Source organism: Salvelinus sp. IW2-2015, linkage group LG7 (assembly GCF_002910315.2).
Source record: "Salvelinus sp. IW2-2015 linkage group LG7, ASM291031v2, whole genome shotgun sequence".
Classification (NCBI taxonomy): domain Eukaryota; kingdom Metazoa; phylum Chordata; class Actinopteri; order Salmoniformes; family Salmonidae; genus Salvelinus; species Salvelinus sp. IW2-2015.
The window spans coordinates 1,234,074-1,259,453 of NC_036847.1; the positions used below are offsets into that span (position 1 = coordinate 1,234,074).

The window sequence follows — 25,380 nt, forward strand, 5'->3', positions numbered from 1 at the left end:
AATACATTCACAGATTAGCCCTCAGGCAACTCCCCCACTACCACATATCTACAGTGCTAAATTCGTGTGTGTGTGTGTGTCTGTGTGTGTGTGTGTGTGTGTCTGTGTGTGTGTTGTGTGGTCTGTTGTGTGTGTGTGTGTGTGTGTGTCTGTGTGTGTGTCTGTGCTGCTTCACAGTCCCCGCTGTTCCATAATTCGTTTTTTTATCTGTTTTTTTTTTACATATAATTTTACTGCTTGCATCAGTTACTTGATATGGAATAGAGTTCCATGTAGTCATGGCTCTATATAGTACTGTGCGCCTCCCATAGTCTGTTCTGGACTTGGGGACTGTGAAGAGACCTCTTTTTGGGTATGCAGGACTCATCTGCAAAAGAGACCGTGGTCTCAGCATGACTCCATGCTTGAATAACAGTTCAATTAAAATGGTTTCCTCCATCAGGTAACAAAACATTTAGTGAAATGTTTTCCCATTGAGTGAGAAGGAAGTAGCCACGTATTTTATGAGCACATGGCTAAAAGGGAAGTGGTAGGGTCATTTCAGGCCTGCTCTTCTTTAACTCCATTCTTGTTGGACTATCCCAATTGTTTGAGAATGGACTGATTTCACAACAGAAGTACTGGGACTGTGAAGGGAAATGTTCCTTGTGGGAATTCATACATCTAGGTCAATAGGAATGTGGTTTCCATCCGCGCCTAAGGGGCAAAACCAAGCTATGAGACCATGATATGAGGAGCCATTCACAGCCTGTTCTCACACCTGCAGATGGACGGGTCATGGTAACTCTCAATCGACAGAACACATTTTTTTCACAACAATGCCTAAAACAAATGCATCAAAACCTTTAAAATGTAAGCCAAAACAAAGTTGTTTGGGTCAGGAAAATTAACAGATTGATAAATCATTGTTTCTATACAAGTTAGAAGAAATTTACGCAAGGATGAATTCCAAGAAAAGAAATGTATATGTATATTGTCATAACTTTTTTTTTTATATAAATATTATCCACTTCACTCATGATTTAAATATTAAACAGACAGTTCTCAATGTATAAGAATTTCCATGTGCTTTTGACTGTGTTTAAAGTAATTCCACAATAGAATTCACTATGAATTGCCATGGTAGAGTAGCGTCATCTAGTGTTATAAACTGAAATGACTAAACGTTACCTTGATACATTCAATGTCTGGAAGACAAAATGTAGACTAACGACACTAATGTGAAGAATTTGTACATCATATTCAAGCTTCTCCATGGAATCCATTATTAAGTACTACCATCAAAATTATTTCAGCATTTCATTGGAGCATTTCAAAGCAAGGTGATCAGCACATTTTTGCTGCAAGTTTTGTGTTGATGGACTGAATGATTTTATAGACGAGGCCTGGGTCTATTGGAGATCAAATGAGAAGAATGTCTACTTACCAACAGCCCTGAAGAGACATGCTCCATCCTCTTTCATTTTTTTTATGACGAATCCTTTCTTTTCCCCAAGTGCTTTCTCAAACCAGTGCTCCTGCTAAGAGAAACAGAAAACCTGTCATTTAATGCAGTGGGTTATATAGGCAGGCCTAGCCTATAGGAGGTAATGTTACATTACTGTCTCAAGTGAGCCACGACCTTCCAAGAGCTAAATTAGGCTACTTAAATTTTGTTTGTTTTAGCTACACATTTGTTTACAAAGTCTCCAATGAAATTTTCCGTGCCCATTAAAGCGCTCCCGAGTGGCGAAGCATTCTAAGGCACTGCATCTCAGCGCAAGAGGCGTCACTACAGTCCATAGTTTGAATCCAGGCTGTATCACATCCGGCTGTGATTGGGAGTCCCATAGGGCGGCACACAATTGGCCCAGCGTCGTCTGGTTTTGGCCGGGGTAAGCCGTCATTGTAAATAAGAATGTTCTTAACTGACTTGCCTAGTTAAATAAAGGTTAAATAAAATTTTAATATATATTTTTTTATTAAAATAAAAAGCGGACCTGAGTGCCAGCAAAGTGTGAGGTTGTAGCGAACATCCTCCAAGCCATCTACGCCCTCTCGAGAAGTAACACACTAAACCAGGGATCATCAACTAGATTCAGCCGGGGGGGTGATCTGTTCTTGAACAGATGGTCAGAACATATTTACAAATAATTATTTCACTGCAAATTGACCGCAAGAAACCCCAAAAGATATACTGCTGTATTCGACTAAAACATAATGATTTCAAACCTTGCAAACATTTGCATACGATCACATACAGCATTCGGAAAGTATTCAGACACCTTGACTTTTTCCACATTTTGTTATGTTATAAGCTCATTCTAAAATGGATTATATAAAAATTGTCCACATCAATCTATACCCCATAATGACAAAGCGAAGAAAAATAAATTGCTGCCAAAGGTGCTTCAACAAAGTACTGGGTCAAGGGTCCGAATACTTATGTGCAGTTGAAGTCGGAAGTTTACATACACTTAAGTTGGAATCATTAAAACAAATTTTTCAACCACTCCACAAAATTCTTGTTAACAAACTATAGTTTTGGTAAGTCGGTTAGGACATCTACTTTGTGCATGACACAAGTAATTTTTCCAACAATTGTTTACAGACAGATTATTTCACTTATAATTCACTGTATCACAATTCTAGTGGGTCAGAAGTTTACATACACTAAGTTGACTGTGCCTTTTAAAACCTTTTACGGCTAGGGGTTCCGCTAGCGGAACGTTTCGACAACATCTGGTGAAATGGCAGAGCGCGAAATGCATTTTTTTTTGTACAAATATTTAACTTTCATACATTCACAAGTGCAATACACCAAATTAAAGCTTAACTTCTTGTTAATCTAGCCACCGTGTCAGATTTCAAAAAGGCTTTACGGCGAAAGGAAACCATGCTATTATCTGAGGACAGCACCCCAGCAAACATACACATGAAAATCATAATTCAACCCGCCAAGCGCGACACAAAAGTCAGAAAAGACGATATAATTCATGCCTTACCTTTGAAGATCTTCCTCTGTTGGCACTCCAATATGTCCCATAAACATCATAAATGGTCCTTTTGTTCGATTAATTCCGTCATTATATCTCCAAAATGGCAATTTATTTGGCGCGTTTGATTTTTTTTTAAACACCGGTTCCAACTCGCGCAACATGACTACAAAATGTCTAATAAGTTACCTGTAATCTTGATCCAAACATTTCAAACAACTTTCCTAATACAACTTTAGGTGTGTTTTTACGTAAATAATCGATAACATTAAAGACGGGATAAACTGTGTTCAATAGCGTATAAAAACAAAGTGGAGCGAGCTTTCAGGTCGCGGGCCCCTAACAAACAGTACACTAGACTCGATCCTCGTTCTGAACTGCCCAATTTCTAAAGACTGTTGACATCCAGTGGAAGCGACAGGAACTGCAAGCAAGTGCCTTAGAAATCTAGATCCCCATAGAAAACCCATTGAAAAGAGAGTGACCTACAAAAAAAAAATCCTGGATATCCTAGCTTCTAAACTTCCAACTTCAACTGTGAATGAGATATTCCGTTTTGATTTAGATTTTTTTGAAAAACATGCTTTTAACTTAGTCATTATGGGGTAATGTGTGCAGATTGATGAGGGGTGAAAAAACGATTTAATCTATTTTAGAATAAGGCTGTAACGTAACAAAATGTTGAAAAAGTCAAAGGGTCTGAATAGTTTCCAAATAGACCACATTTAGTCGACTGGTCGATTGTATGGTCGATAGGCTGCATTAGCCTTGTCATTTTAGGAGTGGACACATTGTTTGCAGAGGGCACAACCTAGGTTACACTTGTGAGAAAAAAAGTTATTTCATTCCATTTATGAGTTGTGAATTTAGCGCTCCTGTCAATCTTCAGTAAGGACAAGCACTGGATTAAGCATATAGAAGTAGGACTAGTATACCTAGCCTGTGCCAAATGTAGGCCTATAAATGTGCCCATATGGGGATCTGATAACATTTCTGATTGGCTTAGCTCACCATCCCTGTGGAGCTTCTCAAAGTAATTTATTCTTCTCCTCAAACAGCAAGTAAACAATGTATGTTTTTACATCCATTGAGGATGACAACAGTTCCTCAACATAGCCTATTTGAAAAATCTTTCCAGCTCTCTCTCTCTCTTTAGATTACCACTCAGCATGAAAGGGGAAAAAAATGTCATGCTCTGATCCGATGGAAACATCATAAAAAAGGCCTACCTGATTACATCTTATCACTTGAACAAAATAGCCTACAGCAATGTCTGGAGCGGGAAAATGAGGGCCCAAAAATGTTATACAACGTTGCAAGTTTGCTAGCACGAGCTTCGTGCAACAGGACCAAGTTAATACAATAGTTGATACAATGTTTACAGTTCCTTGCACACAGGCCATGCGTAGCCAATGTGATTTCCAGGATATTTATGAAGGCTATTTTGACATCATTTGTAAACGGCTTCTATATTTGTATCATTTTCATTTAGATAAAATGTTGATAAACCACATGATTGATTTTGAGATATGAACATGTTATTATAAATTAAAATGTTCCATGAAAATGTGCATATGAAAATCATAACTGGCACGCAGATCAAATCAAATGTTTTTTTTTTTATTGTTTTTTTTTTACTACTTTTATTCGTCACATGCCGAATACAAAGAGGTGTAGACCTTACAGTGAAATGATTACAAGCCTTAACCAACAATGCAGTTAAAAAANAATAAGAATAAGAAATAAAAGTAACAAATAATTAAAGAGCAGCAGTAAAATAACAATAGTGAGGGGGTATACAGGGGGTACCGGTACAAGGTCAATGTGCGTGGCCACCGGTCAGTCAAGGTAATATGTACATGTAGGTAAAGTTATTAACTTCTCTTGGGATAGGGGGCGGTATTTTCACATCCGAATGAAAAGCGTGCCCAAAGTAAACTGCCTGCTACTCAGGCCCAGAAGCTAGGATATGCATATAATTGGTAGATTTGCATAGAAAACACTCTTAAGTTTCTAAAACTGTTTGAATAATGTATGTGAGTATAACAGAACTTATTTGGCAGGTGAAACCCAGAGGACAAACCATCCCCCCCAAAAAATGTCATCCTACCACTGATTTCAAAGGCTGGCACTTTTATAATAGGTCGAAATCGTGCCCGATTGCAGTTCCTAGGGCTTCCACTATATGTCAAGAGTCTTTAGAAAGAGTTTCAGGCTGGTTTTTGGAAAAATGAGCCAGAAATTGTAGCTGTAGTGTTTCCAAGCGCGTGAATGAGAGCGCGTTCTTTAGTATTTTTCTCTGGTAAAGACAATAACGATTCTCTGTCTTACATTTTATCATTTATTTGCGTATTAGGGTACCTAAGGTTTGATTATAAACGTTGATTGACTTATTTGGATAAGTTTATTGGTAACGTTTTGGATTAATTTTGTATGCATTTTGAAGGGGGGAAACCGAGTGGATTATTGACTGAAGCGCGCCAGCTAAACTGAGTTATTATGGATATAAAGAAGGACATTATCGAACAAAAGGACCATTTGTAATGTAACTGGGACCTTTGAGTGCCAACAGAAGATCTTCAAAGGTAAGGCATATATTATATCGCTATTTCTGACTTTCGTGGCACAACTCCCTGGTTGAAAATGACACGCTGTCCTCAGATAATCACATGGTTTGCTTTCGCCGTAAAGCCTTTTTGAAATCTGGCACAGCGGCTGGATTAACAACAAGTTAAGCTTTATTTTGATGTATTGCACTTGTGATTTCATGACATTTTTATATTTGTAGTAATTTAATTTGAATTTGGCGCTCTACAATTTTACCGGAATTTTTCGAAATGGGACGCTAGCGTCACACTGATCCGCAAGAAGTGAAAATGACTATGCATAGATAACAGAGAGTAGCAGCAGTGTAAAATAGGGGGGCTACACAAATAGTCTGGGAAGGCATTTGAACAGATGTTCAGGAGTCTTATGGCTTGGGGTTAGATGCTGTTTCAAAGCCTCTTGGTCCTAGACTTGGCGCTCCGGTACCACTTGCCATGCGGTAGCACAGAGAACAGTCTATGACTAGGGTGGCTGGAGTATGACAATTTTTAGGGCCAACCCTAAAAATGCTATAGAGGTCCTGGATTGCAGGAAGCTTGGCCCCAGTGATGTACTGGGTCGTACGCACTACCCTCTGTAGTGCCTTGCGGTCAGAGGCCGAGCAGTTGCCATACCAGGCAGTGATGCAACCAGTTAGGATGCTCTTGATGGTGCAACTGTAGAACATTTTGAGAATCTGAGGACCCATGCCAAATCTTTTAAGTCTCCTTAGGGGGAATAGATTTTGTCGTGCACTCTTCACGACTGTCTTGGTGTGCTTGGACCATGTTCTTTTGTTGGTGCTGTGGACACTAAGGAACTTGAAGCTCTCAACCTGCTCCACTACAACCCCGTCAATGAGAATGGGGGCGAGCTCGGTCCTCCTTTTCCTGTAGTCCACAATCATCTCCTTTGTCTTGATCATGTTGAGGGAGAGGTTGTTGTCCTGGCACCACACGGCCAGGTCTCTGACCTCCTCCTGATAGGCTGTCTCATCGTCATCGGTGATCAGGCCTACCACTGTTGTGTCACCGGCAAACTTAATAATGGTGTTGGAGTCGTGCCTGGTTGTGCAGTCATGGGGGAACAGGGAGTACAGGAGGGGACTGAGCATGCACCCGAGGGGCCACCGTGTTGAAGACCAGCGTGGCGGATGTGTTGTTACCTACCCTTACCACCTGGGGGTGGAACCGTCAGGAAATCCAGGATCAGGTTGCAGAGGGAGGCGTTTAGTCCCAAGGTCCTTAGCTTAGTGATGAGCTTTGAGGGCACTATGGTGTTGAACGCTGAGCTGTAGTCAATGAATAGCATTCTCACATAGGTGTTCCTTTTGTCCAGGTGAGAACGGGCAGTGTGGAGTGCAATAGAGATTGCATCATCTGTGGATCTGTTGGGACGGTATGCAAATTGGAGTGGGTCTAGGTTTTCTGGGATAGCGGAGTTGATGTGAGCCATGACCAGCCTTTCAAAGCACTTCATGGCTACAGATGTGAGTGCTACGAGTCGGTATTCATTTAGGCAGGTTATCTTAGTGTTCTTGGGCACAGGGACTATGGTGGTCTGCTTGAAACATGTTGGTATTACAGACTCGGACAGGGAGATGTTGAAAATGTCAGTGAAGACACTTGCCAGTTGGTCAGCGCATGCTCGGAGTACACGTCCTGGTAATCCGTCTGAATGTTGACCTGTATAAAGGTCTTACTCACATCGGCTGCGGAGATCAGATCACACAGTCAGCCAGAACAGCTGATACTCTCACGCACGTTTCAGTGTTACTTGCATAGAAGTAATTTAGGTTCTCTGGTTTGCTCGCATCACTGGGCAGCTCTCGGCGTCGGTGTAGTACGATTCAATCTTAGTCCTGTATTGGCGCTTTGCCTGTTTGATGGTTTGTCGGAGGTCATAGCGGGCTTTCTTATAAGCTTCCGGGTTAGAGTCCTGCGCCTTGAAAGCGTCAGCTCTACCATTTAGCTCAGTGCGGATGTTGCCTGTAATCCATGTCTTCTAGTTGGGGTATGTACGTACAGTCACTGTGGGGACGATGTCATCGATGCACTTATTGATGGAGCCAGTGACTGATGTCGACTGAATGCCATCGGAAGAATCCCGGAACATATTCCAGTCTGTGCTAGCAAAACAGTCCTGTAGCTTAGCATCTGCTTCATCTGACCCCTTTTTTTATAGCCCGAGTCACTGGTCCTTCCTACTTGAAATGTAGCTTTTAAGCAGGAATCAGGAGGATAGAATCATGGTCATATTTGCCAAATGGAGGGCGGATGGCAGTGTGGTTTAACTTCTTTGGGGTAGGGGGCAGTATGTTCACGTCCGGATGAAAAGCATGCCTGGAGTAAACGGCCTGCTACAAAGCCATAAAAGCTAGAATATGCATATTATTAGTAGATTTGGACAGAAAACACTCTGACGTTTCTAAAACTGTTTGAATGATGTCTGAGTATAACAGAACTCATATGGCAGGCAAAAACCTGAGAGAAAATCCAACCAGAAAGTGGGAAATCTGAGGTTGGTCGTTTTTCAACTCATTCCCTATTGAAGATACAGTGGGATATTGGTCATGTTGCACTTCCTAAGGATTCCACTAGATGTCAACAGTCTTTAGAACCTTGTTTGATGCTTCTACTGTGAGGTGGGGCCAAATGAGAGGGGATTGAGTAAGGTCTGCCATGAGCTGATCATGCGCGTTCACGTGAGAACGAGCTCTGTTCCATGGCATTTCTGAAGACAAAGGAATTCTCCGGTTGGAACATTATTGAAGATTTATGTTAAAAACATCCTAAAGATTGATTCTATACTTCGTTTGACATGTTTCTACGGACTGTAATATGACTTTTCGTCTGAACTTTTGCCTGGACCTGCCCGCGCGTCGTGAGTTTAGATTGTGTACTGAACGCGTAAACAAAACAGAGTTATTTGGACATAAATGATGGACATTATCGAACAAAACAAACATTTGTGGAACTTGGATTCCTGGGAGTGCATTCTGATGAAGATCAAATGTAAGTGAATGTTTATAATGTTATTTCTGACTTCTGTTGACTGCACAATATGGCGGATATCTTTTTGTCTTGTTTGGGCTCTGAGCGCCGTACTCAGATTATTGCATGGTTTGTTTTTTCCGTAAAGCTTTTTTAAAATCTGACACAGCGGTTGCATTAAGGAGAAGTGTATCTAAAGTTCCATGTATAACTAACACTTGTATTTTCATCAACATTTATAATGAGTATTTCTGTAAATTGATGTGGCTCTCTGCAAAATCACCGGATGTTTTTGGAACTACTGAACATAACGCGCCAATGTATACTGAGATTTTTTTTATATAAATATTAACTTTATCGAACAAAACATACATGTATTGTGTAACATGAAGTCCTATGAGTGTCATCTGATGAAGATCATCAAAGGTTAGTGATTAATTATATCTCTATTTCTGATTTTTGTGACTCTCTTTGGCTGGAAAAATGGCTGTGTTTTCTTTGACTTGGCTCTGACCAATCATGGCTCTAACATAATCGTTTGTGGTGCTTTCGCCGAAAAGCCTATTTGAAATCGGACACTGTGGTGGGATTAACAAGAAGTGTATCTTTAAAATGGTGTGAAATACTTGTATGCTTGAGGAATTTTAATTATGAGATTTCTGTTGTTTGAATTTGGCACCGTGCACTTTCATTGGCTGTTGTCATATCGATCCCGTTAGCGGGATCTCAGCCATAAGACGTTTTAAAAGAAGAAAAATCAATAAACATATTGTTTGTAAAGCTGTTTACAGTGGTAAGCCTGAACACCGACAAAAACGAGAAAGCGTATAGGGAGGTCAGAGACCTGGCCGTGTGGTGCAAGGACAACAACCTCTCCCTCAACGTGATCAAGAAAAAGGAGATGATTGTGGACTACAGTTTAAGGAGGACTGAGCACACCCCCATTCTCATCGACTGGGCTGTAGTGGAGCAGGTTGAGAGCTTCAAGTTCCTTGGTGTCCACAACACCAACAAACTAACATGGTCCAAGCACACCAAGAGAATAGTGAAGAGGGCACGACAAAACCTATTCCCCCTCAGGAGACTGAAAAGACTTGGCATGGGTCCTCAAAAGGTTCTACAGCTGCACAATCCAGAGCATCCTGACTGGTTGCATCACTGCCAGGTATGAAAACTGCTCGGCCTCCGACTGCAAGGCACTACAAAAGGTAGTGCGTACGGCCCAGTACATCACTGGGGCCAGGTTTCCCACCATCCAGGACCTCTATACCAGGCGGTGTCAGAGGAAGGCCCTAAAAATTGTCAAGGACTCCAGCCACCCAAGTCATAGACTGTTCTCTCTGCTACCACACGGCCAGCAGTACTGGAGCGCCAAGTCTATGTCTAAGAGGCTTCTAAAGAGCTTCTATCCCCAAGCCATAAGACTCCTGACCATCTAATCAAATGACTACCCAGACGATTTGCATTACCCCTCACCTCTTTTACGCCGCTGCTACTCTGTTATTATCTATGCATAGTCACTTTAATAACTCTACCGACATGTACATATTACCTCAATTACCTCGACTAACCGGTACCCCCTGTATATAGCCTCGCTATTTTTATTTTACTGCTGCTGTTTAATTTAAATTCTTTATTTTTACTTAACGCGTTTTTCTTAATTTCTTAAAGCATTGTTGGATGAGGGCTTGTAAGCATTTCAGTGTAAGGTCTACAAGGTCTAAAACAGCAAGCAATGCAGGTACGGTGGCTAGGAAAAACTCCCTAGAAAGGCCAAAGCATTGTTGGATGAGGGCTTGTAAGCATTTCAGTGTAAGGTCTACAAGGTCTAAAACAGCAAGCAATGCAGGTGTAGAAGCACGGTGGCTAGGAAAAACTCCCTAGAAAGGCCAAAACCTATGAAGAAACCTAGAGAGGAACCAGGCTATGAGGGGTGGCCAGTCCTCTTCTGGCTGTGCCAGGTGGAGATTATAACAGAACATGGCCAATATGTTCAAATGTTCATAAATGACCAGCATGGTCAAATACAACAGTTGTAGACCTTACACTGATATGACAACAGCCAGTGAACGTGCAGGGCGCCATTTTCAAAACATCAAAAATCTCATAATTAAAATTCCTCAAACATACATGCATCTCATACCATTTTAAAGCTATTCTTGTTGTTAATCCCACCACAGTGTCCGATTTCAAATATGCTTTACAGCAAAAGCATCACAAACGATTATGTTAGGTCACCACATATAGCCATAGAAAAACACAGCCATTTTTTTTTTCCAGTGAAAGAGAGGAGTTTCAAAAAGCACAAATAGAGATAAAATTAATCACTAACCTTTGATGATCTTCATCAGATGACACTAATAGGACTTCATGTTACACAATACATGTATGTTTGTTTGATAAAGTTCCTATTTATCAAAATATTAGTTTACATTGGCACGTTACATTCACTAGTTCCAAAAACATCCAGTGATTTTGCATAGCCACATCATTCAACAGAAATACTCATCATAAATGTAGATGATAATACAAGTTATACACATACCTCTCCTTAATGCAACCGCTGTGTCTGATTTCAAAAAAACTTTACGGAATAAGCCAGCCATGCAATAATCTGAGACAGCGCTCAGAAAACTTAGTCACAATTGCCGCCATGTTGACGTCAACATAAACAAGAAATTACATGATAAATATTCCCTTACCTTTGATGATCTACATCAGAAAACACTCCAGGAATCCCAGGTCCACAATAAATATTTGTTTTGTTCAATAATGTCTGTTATTTATGTCCAAATACCTTCTTTTGTTAGCGCGTTTGGTATACATATCCAAACGCTCATTCTGGTCAGCGTTACATCGGACAAAAACTTCAAAAAGTTATATTACAGGTTGAAGAAACATTTCAAACTAAGTACAGAATCAATCATTAGGATGTTTTTAACATATAGCTTCAATAAAGTTCCAACCGGAGTATTCCTTCTTGTCTTCATGAGCAATGGAAAGCAAGTGGGTACAATGAGGAATAAGCGTGATCAGAAAATGGCTGACTGCCAGACACCTGAAAGAATCTGCTACCATTCACGCCCACAACACCATAGAAGTCTCATTATAATTTCTATTGATGGTTGACATCTAGTGGAACCCCTAGGCAGTGCAACATCATTAATATCTCAAGCGGATTTCATTAGGTTTTGATTATGTTTTACTGGTAATGGGGACATACGTAAATGCCAACAAAATGACTTTTTGGTCAGTGTGGTGTGTGTAACCTTTATTTAACTAGGCAAGTCAGTAAAGAACAAATTCTTATTTACAAGGACTACTATTGAATCAATCTTTAGAATGTTGTTAACATACATCTTGAATAACGTTCCAACCGGAGAATTACATTGACTTCAGTTGAGCGATGGAACGGAGCTGCCTCTCACGTGAACGCGCATGGTCAAAGAATGGTCACCTCATGGCCGTGGTGACTAATTCTCCTCTCATCCGGCCCCCCTTCACAGTAGAGTCATCAGACAAAGTTCTACAGACTGTTGACATCTAGTGGAAGCCGTAGGAAGCGAATACTCATTCATATCTCGCTGTGATTTCACTGGGATCTTGGTTGAAACTCGACCAGCCTCAGAATTTCCAGGTTTTTGCCTTTCATATGAGTTCTGTTATACTCACAGACATAATTCAAACAGTTTTAGGAACTTCAGAGTGTTTTCTATCCAATACTAATAATAATATGCATATATTAGCAACTATGACTGAGGAGCAGGCCGTTTACTCTGGGCACCTCTGTGCACCTTTCATCCAAGCTACTCAATACTGCCCCTGCAGCCATAAGAAGTTAACTGTATTAGAATGCTTAAAAGGCAGCACATTTTTTTTATATTGGTTATCGGTATCGGGTTTTTTGGCAAGGAAAATAATCAATATTTGTATCGGCCAAAAATGTCATATCGGTGCATCACTACATTGCTCAGGATATAACGTTGGAAAATCCTGCATCTCGCTCTCTGTCAGAGGTAATGTACAGATTAGAGGTTGACCGATTAAAATCGGCATGGCCGATTAATTAAGGCCGATTTCAAGTTTTCATAACAATCGGTAATCAGCATTTTTGGACACCGATTATGGCCGATTACATTGCACTCCACGAGGAGACTGCGTGGCAGGCTGACCACATGTTACGCGAGTGCAGCAAGGAGCCAAGGTAAGTTGCAAGCTAGCATTAAACGTATCTTATAAAAAACAGTCAATCTTAACATAATCACTAGTTAACTACACATGGTTGATGATATTACTAGTTTAACTAGCTTGTCCTGCGTTGCAAATAATCAATGCGGTGCCTGTTCATTTACCATCGAATCACAGCCTACTCTGCCAAACTGGTGATGATTTAACAAGCGCATTCACCAAAAAAGCACTGTTTTTGCATCAATGTACCTAATCATAAACATCAATGCCTTTTAAAATCAATACACAAATATATTTTTTTAAACCTGTATGTTTAGTTAAAAGAATTTCATGTTAGCAGACAATATTAACTAGGGAAATTGTGTCACTTCTCTTGCGTTCTGTACAAGCAGAATCTGGGTATATGCAGCAGTTTGGATCGTTGCGAACTGTTTGAAGACCATTTCTTCCTAACAAAGACCGTAATTAATATGCCCGAATTTTACATAATGACATAACATTGAAGGTTGTGTAATGTAACAGCAATATTTAGACTTATGGATGCCACCCGTTCGATAAAATAACTAACGGTTCCGTATTTCACTGAATGAATACACGTTTTGTTTTCAAAATGATCGTTTCCAGATTTTACCATATTTTTATTTTTTCACCTTTATTTAACCAGGTAGGCAAGTTGAGAACAAGTTCTCATTTACAATTGCGACCTGGCCAAGATAAAGCAAAGCAGTTCGACACATACAACAACACATAGTTACACATGGAGTAAAACAAACATACAGTCAATAATACAGTGAAAAATAAGTCTATATACAATGTGAGCAAGTGAGGTGAGATAAGGGAGGTGAAGGCAAACAAAAGGCCATGGTGGCAAAGTAAATACAATATAGCAAGTAAAAATCTGAAATGGTTAATAAAAACACTGGAATGGTTGGTTTGCAGTGGAAGAATGTGCAAAGTAGAGAGAAATAATGGGGTGCAAAGGAGCAAAATAAATAAATACAGTAGGTAAAGAGGTAGTTGTTTGGGCTAAATTATAGATGGGCTATGTACAGGTGCAGTAATCTATGAGCTGCTCTGACAGCTGGAGCTTAAAGCTAGTGAGGGAGATAAGTGTTTCCAGTTTCAGAGATTTTTGTAGTTCGTTCCAGTCATTGGCAGCAGAGAACTGGAAGGAGAGGCGGCCAAAGGAAGAATTGGTTTTGGGGGTGACCAGAGAGATATACCTGCTGGAGCGTGTGCTACAGGTGGGTGCTGCTATGGTGACCAGCGAGCTGAGATAAGGGGGGACTTTACCTAGCAGGGTCTTGTAGATGACCTGGAGCCAGTGGGTTTGGCGACGAGTATGAAGCGAGGGCCAGCCAACGAGAGCGTACAGGTCGCAGTGGTGGGTAGTATATAGGGCTTTGGTGACAAAACGGATGGCCTGTCTCTTATACACATCTAGATGTGTATAAGAGACAGCATTAACACAGTGTCCAAAGAAGGGCCAGAAGTATACACAATGGTGTTGTCTGCGTAGAGGTGGATCAGAGCCTCACCAGCAGCAAGAGCGACATCATTGATGTATACAGAGAAGAGAGTCGGTCCAAGAATTGAACCCTGTGGCACCCCCATAGAGACTGCCAGAGGCCCGGACAACAGACCCTCTGATTTGACACACTGAACTCTATCAGAGAAGTAGTTGGTAAACCAGGCGAGGCAATCATTTGAGAAACCAAGGCTGTCGAGTCTGCCGATGAGGATGTGGTGATTGACAGAGTCGAAAGCCTTGGCCAGGTCAATGAATAGGGCTGCACAGTATTGTTTCTTATCGATGGCGGTTAAGATGCCGTTTAGGACCTTGAGCGTGGCTGAGGTGCACCCATGACAAGCTCTGAAACCAGTTTGCATAGCGGAGAAGGTATGGTGGGATTCGAAATGGTCGGTAATCTGTTTGTTGACTTGGCTTTCGAAGACCTTAGAAAGGCAGGGTAGGATAGATATAGGTCTGTAGCAGTTTAGGTCAAGAGTGTCCCCCCCTTTGAAGAGGGGGATGACCGCAGCTGCTTTCCAATCTTTGGGAATCTCAGATGACACAAAAGAGGTTGAACAGGCTAGTAATAGGGGTGGCAACAGTTTCAGCAAATCATTTTAGAAAGAAAGGGTCCAGATTATCTAGCCCGGCTGATTTGTAGGGGTCCAGATCTTGCAGCTCTTTCAGAACATCAGCTGACTGGATTTGGGAGAAGGAGAAATGGGGAAGGCTTGGGCGAGTAGCTGTGGGGGGTGCAGTGCTGTTGACCGGGGTAATGGGTAGCCAGGTGGAAAGCATGGCCAGCCGTAGAAAAATGCTTATTGAAATTCTCAATTATAGTGGATTTATCGGTGGTGACAGTGTTTCCTATCTTCAGTGCAGTGGTCAGCTGGGAGGAGATGTTCTTATTCTCCATGGACTTTACAGTGTCCCAGAACTTTTTTGAGTTTTTGTTGCAGGAAGCAAATTTCTGCTTGAAAAAGCTAGCCTTGGCTTTTCTAACTGCCTGTGTATATTGGTTTCTAGCTTCCCTGAAAAGTTGCATATCATGGGGGCTGTTCGATGCTAATGCAGAACGCCATAGGATGTTTTTGTGTTGGTTAAGGGCAGTCAGGTCTGGAGAGAACCAAGGGCTATATCTGTTCCTGGTTCTAAATTTCTTGAATGGAGCTTGCTTATTTAAGATGGTGAGGAAGGCATTTTTTTTAAATAACCAGGCATCCTCTACTGACGGGATGAGATCAATATCCTTCCAGGATACCCCAGTCAGGTCGATTAGAATGGCCTGCTCGCTGAAGTGTTTCAGGGAGCGTTTGACAGTGATGAGTGGAGGTCGTTTGACCGCTGGCCCATTACGGATGCAGGCAATGAGGCAGTGATCGCTGAGATCTTGGTTGAAAACAGCAGAGGTATATTTAGAGGGCAAGTTGGTTAAGATGATATCTATGAGGGTGCCTGTGTTTACGGCTTTGGGGTGGTACCTGGTAGGTTCATTGATAATTTGTGTGAGATTGAGGGCATCAAGCTTAGATTGTAGGATGGCTGGGGTGTTAATATTAAGGACCTAAGGCTCCTATTTCTGTGTATTTATTATATTATAATTAAGTCTATGATTTGATATTTGATAGAGCAGTCTGACTGAGCGGTGGTAGGCAGCAGCAGGTTCGTAAACATTCATTCAAACAGCACTTTCCTGTGTTTGCCAGCAGCTCTTCGCAATGCTTGAGGCACAGCACTGTTTATGTCTTCAAGCCTATCAACTCCCGAGATTAGGCTGGCAATACTATAGCGCCTATAAGAACATCCAATAGTCAAAGGTATATGAAATACAAATGGTATAGAGAAATAGTCCTATAATTCCTATAATACTACAACCCATAACTACTTAACTGGGAATATTAAAGACTCATGTTAAAAGGAACCACTAGCTTTCATATGTTCTCATGTTCTGAGCAAGGAACTTAAACATTAGCTTTTTTACACGGCACATATTGCACTTTTACTTTCTTCTCCAACACTGTGTTTTACATTATTTAAACCAATTGAACATGTTTTCATTATTTATTTGAGAGAAATTGATTTTACTGATGTATTATATTAAGTTAAAATAAAAGTGATCATTCGGTATTGCAATTGTCATTAATACAAATAAATAAATAAATATACAGTGGGGCAAAAAAGTATTAGTCAGCCCACCATTGTGGCAAGTTCTCCCACTTAAAATATGAGAGGCTTGTAATTTTTCATCATAGGTAACTTCAACTATGACAGACAAAAATGAGAAAAAGAAATCCAGAAAATCACATTGTAGGATTTTTAATTTATTTATTTGCAAATTATGGTGGAAAATAAGTATTTGGTCACCTAACAAACAAGCAAATGTGTGGCTCTCAAAGACCTGTAACTTCTTCTTTAAGAGGCTCCTCTGTCTCCACTCGTTTACCTGTATTAATGGACCTATTTGAACTTGTTAATCAGTATAAAAGACACCTGTCCACAACCTCAAACAGTCACACTCCAAACTCCACTATGGCCAAGACCAAAGAGCTGTCAAAGGACACCAGAAACAAATTGTAGACTGCACCAGGCTGGGAAGACTGATCTGCAATAGGTAAGCAGTTGGTTTGAAAAAATCAACTGTGGGAGCAATTATTAGGAAATGGAAGACATACAAGAGCACTGATAATCTCCCTCGATCTGGGGCTCCACGCAAGATCTCACCCCGTGGGGTCAAAATGATCAGAAGAACGGTGAGCAAAAATCCAGAACCGCACGGGGGGACCTAGTGAATTGACCTGCAGAGAGCTGGGACCAAAGTAACAAGCCTACCATCAGTAACACACTACGCCGCCAGGGACTCAAATCCTGCAGTGCCAGAACGTGTCCCCCTGCTTAAGCCAGTACATGTCCAGGCCCGTCTGAAGTTTGCTAGAGAGCATTTGGATGATCCAGAGAGTTTGGGAGAAATGTCATATGGTCAGATGAACCAAAATAGAACTTTTTGGTAAAAAACTCAACTCGTCGTGTTTTGGAGGACAAAGAATGCTGAGTTGCATCCAAAGAACACCATACCTACTGTGAAGCATGGGGTGGAAAATCAGTGCTTGGGGCTGTTTTTCTGCAAAGGGACAGGACGACTGATCCGTGTAAAGGAAAGAATGAATGGGGCCATGTATCGTGAGATTTTGAGTGAAAACTCCTTCCATCAGCAAGGGGCATTGAAGATGAAACGTGGCTGGGTCTTTCAGTATGACAATGATGCCAAACCCACCGGCCGGCAACGAAGGAGTGGCTCGTAAGAAGCATTTCAAGGTCCTGGAGTGGCCTAGCCAGTCTCCAGATCTCAAACCCATAGAAAATCTTTGGAGGGAGTTGAAAGTCGTGTCTGCACAGCAACAGCCCAAAACATCACTGCTCTAGAGGGAGATCTGCATGGAGGAATGGGCCAAAATCGCACAGTGTGTGAAAACCTTGTGAAGACTTAACAGAAAACGTTTGACCTCTGTCATTGCCAACAACGGGTATTTAACAAAGTATTGAGATAAACTTTTGTTATTGACAAAAATACTTATTTTCCACCATAATTTGCAAATAAATTCATTAAAAATCCTACAATGTAATTTTCTGGATTTTTTTTTCTCATTTTGTCTGTCATAGTTGAGTGTACCTATGATGAAAATTACAGGCCTCTCTCATCTTTTTTAAGTGGGAGAACTTGCACAATTGGTGGCTGACTAAATACTTTTTTTGCCCCACTGTATGTATGTATGTATGTATGTATGTATGTATGTATGTATGTATGTATGTATGTATGTATGTATGTATATATATATATATATATATATATACAGTTGAAGTCGGAAGTTTACATACACTTAGGTTGGAGTAATTAAAACTAATTTTAAAACCACTCCACAATTTCTTGTAAAAAAACTATAGTTTTGGCAAGTCAGTTAGGACATATACTTTGTGCAAGACAAGTAATTTTTCCAACAATTGTTTGAAGACAGATTGTTTCACTTATAACTCACTGTATCAAAATTCCAGTGGGTCAGAAGTTTACATACACTAAGTTGACTGTGCCTTTAAACAGCTTGGAAAATTACAGAAAACGATGTCATGGCTTTAGAAGCTTCTGATAGGCTAATTGACATAATTTGAGTCAATTGGAGGTGTACCTGTGGATGTTTTTCAAGGACTACCTTCAAACTCAATGCCTCTTTGCTTGACATCATGGGAAAATCAAAAGAAATCACCCAAGACCTCAGAAAAAAACCTCCACAAGTCTGGTTCATCCTTGGGAGCAATTTTCAAACGCCTAAAGGTACCACGTACCACGTACAAACAATAGTACGCAAGTATAAACACCATGGGACCACGCAGCCGTCATACCCTCAAGAAGGAGACGCATTCTGTCTCCTAGAGATGAACGTACTGTGGTGCGAAAAGTGCAAATCAATCCCATAACAACAGCAAAGGTCCTTGTGAAGATGCTGGAGAAAACAGGTGCAAAAGTATCCATATCCACAGTAAATCTAATCCTATATCGAAATAAGCTGAAAGGCTGCTCAGCAAGGAAGAAGCCACTGCTACAAAACCGCCATAAAAAAGGCAGACTACGGCTTGCAACTGCTCATGGGAACGAAGATCGTACTTTTGGAGAAATGTCCTCTGATCTGGTGAAACAAAAATAGAACTGTTTGGCCATAATGACTGACCATTGTTATGTTTGGAGGAAAAAGGGGGAGGCTTGCAAGCTGAAGAACACCATCCCAACTGTGAAGCACAGGGGTGGCAGCATCATGTTGTGGGGGTGCTTTTCTGCAGGAAGGACTGGTGCACTTCACAAAATAGATGGCTTCATGAGAAAGAAAAATGATGTGGATATATTGAAGCAACATCTCAAGACATCAGGAAATTAAAGCTTGGTCGCAAATGTGTCTTCCAAATGAACAATAACCTCGGCATACTTCCAAAGTTGTGGCAAAATGGCTTAAGGACAGCAAAGTCAAGGTATTGGAGTGGCCATCTCAAAGCCCTGACCTTAATCCTATAGAACATTTGTGGGCAGAACTGAAAAAGCGTGTGCGAGCAGGGAGGCCTAACAAACCTGACTCAGTTACACCAGCTCTGTCAGGAGGAATGGGCCAAAATTCACACAACTTATTGTGGGAAGCTTGTGGAAGGCTACCCGAAACGTTTGACCCAAGTTAAACAATTTAAAGGCAATGCTACCAAATACTATTTGAGTGTATTGTAAACTTCTGACCCACTGGGAATGTGATGAAATAAATAAAAGCTGAAAAATCAGTCTCTCTACTATTATACTGACATTTCACATTCTTAAAATAAAGTGGTGATTTTTAAAATAAAGTGGTAACTGACCTAAGACAGGGAATATTTACTAGGATTAAATGTCAGGAATGTCAGTTTAAATGTATTTGGCTAAGGTGTATGTAAACTTCCGACTTGCAACTGTGTGTGTGTGTGTGTGTGTGTGTATATATTTAAATAAATATTTAAATAAATTTTAAAAAATGTAAAAATACAAATACATACATTTATTTGAATCGTCCGATTAATCATTATCGGCTCATATTTGGTTCTCCAATAATCGGTATCGGTGTTGAAAAATCATAATCGGTCGACCTCTAAACTGAACCATGCCACAACTGCGTCACGGCACATACACAAAAGTTATCCACCAATCACAATCTTGGGCAGCCTTTCCCAAGTTGTAACCATGCCCATGAAGTGTAGTGGCAAGCACTCTACCAAAATGGACAATGAGGAAGCAAGCTCAGCAAGCCCAGGATGAAATCATCCCCAAAAAGGGCATCAATGTTTGTTCTGTAATAAGGCAGTGGTTCGGGTTTGTGAGGTCAGATGCTCAGCAAACTTATGTCCCGTGCAAAGTGTGTCGAAAAACAATTGCTATGAAACGTAGCAGCACAACTAGCCTCTCCCAGCACCTGAGACAGAAACACGAGGTGAAATGGGAGGAATGTATGGAAATACGTGATGCTGATGTTTCCAATCATCCCACTCCCAAAAAGTCCTGTAAATAACCATAGCCACATAATTTTCAAACGTCATCCCATATGACAAGAACATTTTGAGGTAGGAGATAAAAGATGTGGTGACCTATCACACCTAGCAAAATATATGGTCCCCATCTATACAGTGGAAAAGTCCGGCTTCAAAAAGCTGCTAAACACAATTGACCCCAAATATCAGCTACCAAGCTGCAGGTATTTTGCAGAACAAGCATTGCCACGGTTATACATTGCTACCCATGAAAGAGTCACCGAGAAGCTGGCTAATGTGTCTTACTTTTCTACCACAATCGATCTATGGTCAAGCAGAACATCGGACCCATACCTAAGCTTGACTGTCCACAACATACAGTGGCAAGAAAAAGTATATGAACCCTTAGGAATTACCTGGATTTCTGCATAAATTAGTTATAACATTTGATCTGATCTTCATCTTGGTCACAACAATAGACAAACAGTGTGCTTAAACTAATAACACAAAAATTATTGTATTTCTTGTTTAAATTGAATGCATAATTTAAACATTCACAGCGATCTCAGAAGACCTAAGATTAAGAATTGCTGACTTGCATAAAGCTGGAAAGGGTTACAAAAGTATCTCTAAAAGCCTTGATGTTCATCAGTCCATGTTAAGACAAATTGTCTATAAATGAAGAAAGTTCAGCACTGTTGCTACAGCACAGCGCAGAACTGCAACAGCACAGTGCAGAATGCTCAATGAGGTTAAGAAGACTCCTAGAGTGTCAGCTAAAGACCTACAGAAATCTCAGTAACATGCTAACATCTCTGTAGACGAGTCGACGACACGGAAAACACTAAACAAGAAGGGTGTTCATGGGAGGACACCACAGAAGAAGCCACTGCTATCAAAAAAAAAACATTGCTGTACATCTTAAGTTCGCAAAAGAGCACCTGGATGTTCGACAGTGCTTCTGGCAAAATATTCTGTGGACAGATGAAACTACAGTCGAGTTGTTTGGAAGGAACACACAACACTATGTGTGGAGAAAAAAAGGCACAGCACACCAACACCAAAACCTCATCCCAACTGTAAAGTATGGTGGAGGGAGCATCATGGTTTGGGGCTGCTTTGCTGCCTCAGGGCCTGGACAGCTTGCTATCATCGACAGAAAAATGAATTCCCAAGTTTATCAAGACATTTTGCAGGAGAATGTAAGGCTATCTGTCCGCCAATTGAAGCGCAACAGAAGTTGGGTGACGCAACAGGACAACGACCCAAAACACTGAAGTAAATCAACAACAGAGGAAAATACGCCTTCTGGAGTGGCCCAGTCAGAGTCCTGACCTCAACCCAATATAAAATGCTGTGTCATGACCTCGAGAGCGGTTCACAAAAGAGATCCCAAGAATATTGCTGAACTGAAACAGTTTTGTAAAGATGAATAGTCCAAAATTCCTCCTGACCGTTGTTCAGGTCTGATCCGCAACTACAGAAAACATTTGGTTGAGATTATTGCTGCCAAAGGAGGGTCAACCAGTTATTAAATCCAAGGGTTCACATACGTTTTCCACCATAAACTGTGAATGTTTACACGGTGTGTTCAATAAAGACATGAAAACGTATAATAGTTTGTGTGTTATTAGTTTAAGCAGACTGTGTTTGTCTATTGTTGTGACTTTGATTTTATAACCAATTTATGCAGAAATCCAGGTAATTCCAAAAGGTTCACATACTTTTTCTTGCCACTGTAGATGAAGACTGGAGGTTACTAAATGTATGCCTCCAGATATCATACTTACCCCAGTGAAATAATAGCCCAAGGTCTCAAAGATGCACTGGCATCGTGGAAGCTGAGCGAAGACAGACAGTTGTGCATGACAACTAACAGCAGGAGCAACATGATAAAAGCATTGGGCTTGAACAAGTGCTTTGGACACAGGCTTCACCGCGCCATCGGTAAGTGTGGATAATGAAAATTATGCTTTATACATACATACATACATTTAAAAAAATGTTATGGTCTGAAAGACTCACGGATTGACATTGCCATCGAGGTATGCAAAAAGGTTGTCCGCAGCTTCTCTTCCAGCTGGAAGAAGAGGCGAGATACAGTTTTGGTACACTCTACCCACTCACCAGCTCATCACAGAGTCCCCAACCAGGTGGGGTTCAGAAGAGAAGATGATTGAACGAGTACCTGGAGCAGGAAAGTGGCATAGCCCGGGTTCTGGGCTCAGAGAAGAAAAGCAGGCACCTGGTGCCCAGCTAACAGGATAGCGTTGTGTTGGAGTCAGTGAACACGGCCATAAGCCTACTACAAGAATTCAATGACACGCTGTCTGGTGAGGACTACGTCAGTGTCTCTTACCTCAAGCCGCAGGTCAAAGGAGGGTGAGAACGATCTCACAAAACAAATCAAGAGCATCACACTGGAGTATCTAAATGTGAAGTACGATCCAGCTTGCCACAGTTGACCTCCTGGATATGGCGTCTTTGATGGATCCCCGGTTCAGGACAAAAATACATAGCAGACAAGATTGAGAGCATCAAACGAAGAGCGGTTTTGGAGCTGAAGTCTCTGCTAGCTGAGAAAAGTACACCTTAGCCTGGCACAGCTTTGCATGTGCGCCAAGAAGAAGCTGAACCTGTGGCTAAGAACAAGAAAACACTTGCAAACTTCTTAAAAAAGACAGTGCCGTATGCCTGCCAGTCAGAGGAGAACTCCATCAAAAATGAGCTGTCAAGCTACTTGATGTCCCTTGACACAGACCCACTTGAGTGGTGGAAGCTTCATGAGGCCAACTTCCCAGGACAAAACAATGTTGCTAAGTACCTATGCATTCCTACTAGTGTGCCCTTCAGAGACGGTCTTCAGCAAAGGTGGGAACATTGTAACATGCCACAGGGCACACCTAAAGCCAGAGTCAGTAGACAGGCATGTCATTCCTTTTCAGAAACGAGCAAAGGAACTTTGATTTCTTTGACAACAATTTAGTATTTGTTTTGTTATTTTGCACATTGCTTTTTCAGGGATACAAGGCATTTTTTCTCTCTCCATTATTATAAAAAAAATCCTATGTTTCATGATGACAGCCTGGCAAGTGATGTTGTTCATTTGTTAGTTTTGCACATATAGGCCTTGTTGATACAAAAAGTGGCATTGTTAATTTCTCATTTTAATAAATGAATTATTTGAATTATGTCTGTCTTTTTTTTTTTGTTTAGAGAAAAACAAGAAAAATTGAGATGTACAGTATTATCATAAATCGTCGAAACCGTTTTTGCAGATATGCACCTACTGTAATGTCATCTGCCTGTATGGAACATTTTATTTTTGCTGCTAATAAATGGGCAAAAGACCCAACCAATAATCTATGTTTGGAAAGCCATTTATTTGTTTACATATTTATGAACATTTGCAATCTCACCTTTGCTAGAGTAGTTCAGGAAGGTTAGCCACTGCCACACACACAGTGACATTCCTATCACTTCTATGATCTGAGTCCACCTGTGTCATGTGTCATTTTGGTGCCATTCAAAATAAATAAAAGGCTTTTCTCATTTAGCTGTGCATTATCTCCAGCGACCTTTTGACCCGGAATTTGGACACAATKTTTTTTGTTATGTTAGTAATTTTAGCAGACAGTTACTCAGAACATCTTACAGGAGCTCAAGGGCACATTGACAAATTTGTCACAGTGGGCTCGGGAATTCGAACCAGCGGCCTTTTGGCAACGCTTTTTAACCACTAGGCTACCTGCCATAATATCTCAACAATCGTAAAGCCTACATAAATGAAACAATGTGCACTGTGCTTCTGGGAGTCTTGTTTTATTCAGCACGTTCTGCTCTAAAAGCAATGTTAAGTTTACCCCCCTAATACCCTAGTAAAGTCAGTTACTTTCAAGTTTACTCAACATTCTGACTTGTAATGGGATGTTCTGGCATGCTGAGCATACTTGTTAGAGATTAGTCTTTCACTCTAGGATTCTAAAAGACGCTACATTTTACACTGGTTTACCTGCTCTACTGTCGCTAGGTCCTCAGACTGCAGTCTCGAAGCATTCTCGTACTCGTCTTCACTGTTGTAACCCGCACCTTCCTCCGAATCAGCACTGGGACCTCCGCCGCCACCTCCAACTACGCCAGGTGTTCCACCACCAGCCACACCAGTGCAGGTTGCTTGTCTTCGCCTTTTACTCAGACCGGGTCCCAAACAGCAACTTCCAATTCCTCCACCACAGCAAATGCTGCATGACAGTTCCCCGCGTGTCCCAGTAACGCATGTTATTCCTCCATTCCCATCCCCAGGTCCAACAGGAGAGCCTGAACCCATGGGAGGAGGCGAGGCCTGCTGCGGCCGAGAGCTAGCCTCGTTCCGTCTATCTTCCCTTGTCGAAGGTGGAGCGGGATGATACGACCATGGCGGCGGCGGCGAGGCCCTTGGTCTTGCACCTGTACGACCTCCGTGAGGATGTTGATGCGTGTCAGAGCCACTTCTTCTGTCAGTTTCGTCCGGGTGGTCCGAAACATCGACACTCGAGTTCGGCTTCTTCTTTGGAAGAATCGTCATGGTTGTCTGTTAGGGAGGGGGTAAAAGGGGTGACGATTCTTCCTTTCCAGAATGTAGCCTACGCCTACTTTGCCGTTTGGGACGTCCGTTTTTGTGCAATATTCGACCTTAAACAAGTAGGTGACAGAATATATCGATTTAATCTGTTATTGGCTTTGTTTTCTGGGGATAGATGAACAAAAACATACCTGCTCCCTCTTGCCGTCCTCCAAGCTCTCCAGTCACCACAAAAAAATCAACACAGACCTGACGACACAGGAACGTCACTTCCCCAGTGCAACAAGCTTTTTTTTTTTACTTTGGACGTTTTCCGTGTCAATGGTCTTTCTGCCTAGCAACCATAAAATGGCCATTTGATGAGAACGAATAATTTGCTTTATGTAAAGTATAAACGTTAGTTTAATTTAATTCGTTTTCTTCATTTATGTGCTTCTACACCTGCATTGCTTGCTGTTTGGGGTTTTAGGCTGGGTTTCTGTACAGCACTTCGAGATATTAGCTGATGTACGAAGGGCTATATAAATAAATTTGATT

General features: G+C 41.2%; 1 protein-coding gene across 2 annotated transcripts in view; it reads right to left on the minus strand.

Annotated features, from left to right (window-relative positions):
* LOC111966062 (OTU domain-containing protein 5-A) overlaps positions 1-25,061 on the minus strand; it is a 58,053-nt gene extending 32,992 nt beyond the window's left edge. For both annotated transcript variants that reach the window (XM_023990493.2, XM_023990492.2), the window contains exons 1-2: positions 24,295-25,061; positions 1,427-1,520 (exon numbers count right to left, since the gene is read on the minus strand). In XM_023990493.2, the coding sequence (XP_023846261.1) occupies positions 1,427-1,520; positions 24,295-24,846 (646 nt within the window). In that variant the 5' untranslated portion in view covers positions 24,847-25,061. The remainder of the gene's footprint in view (positions 1-1,426; positions 1,521-24,294) is intronic.
* Positions 25,062-25,380: the final 319 nt, after the last annotated feature.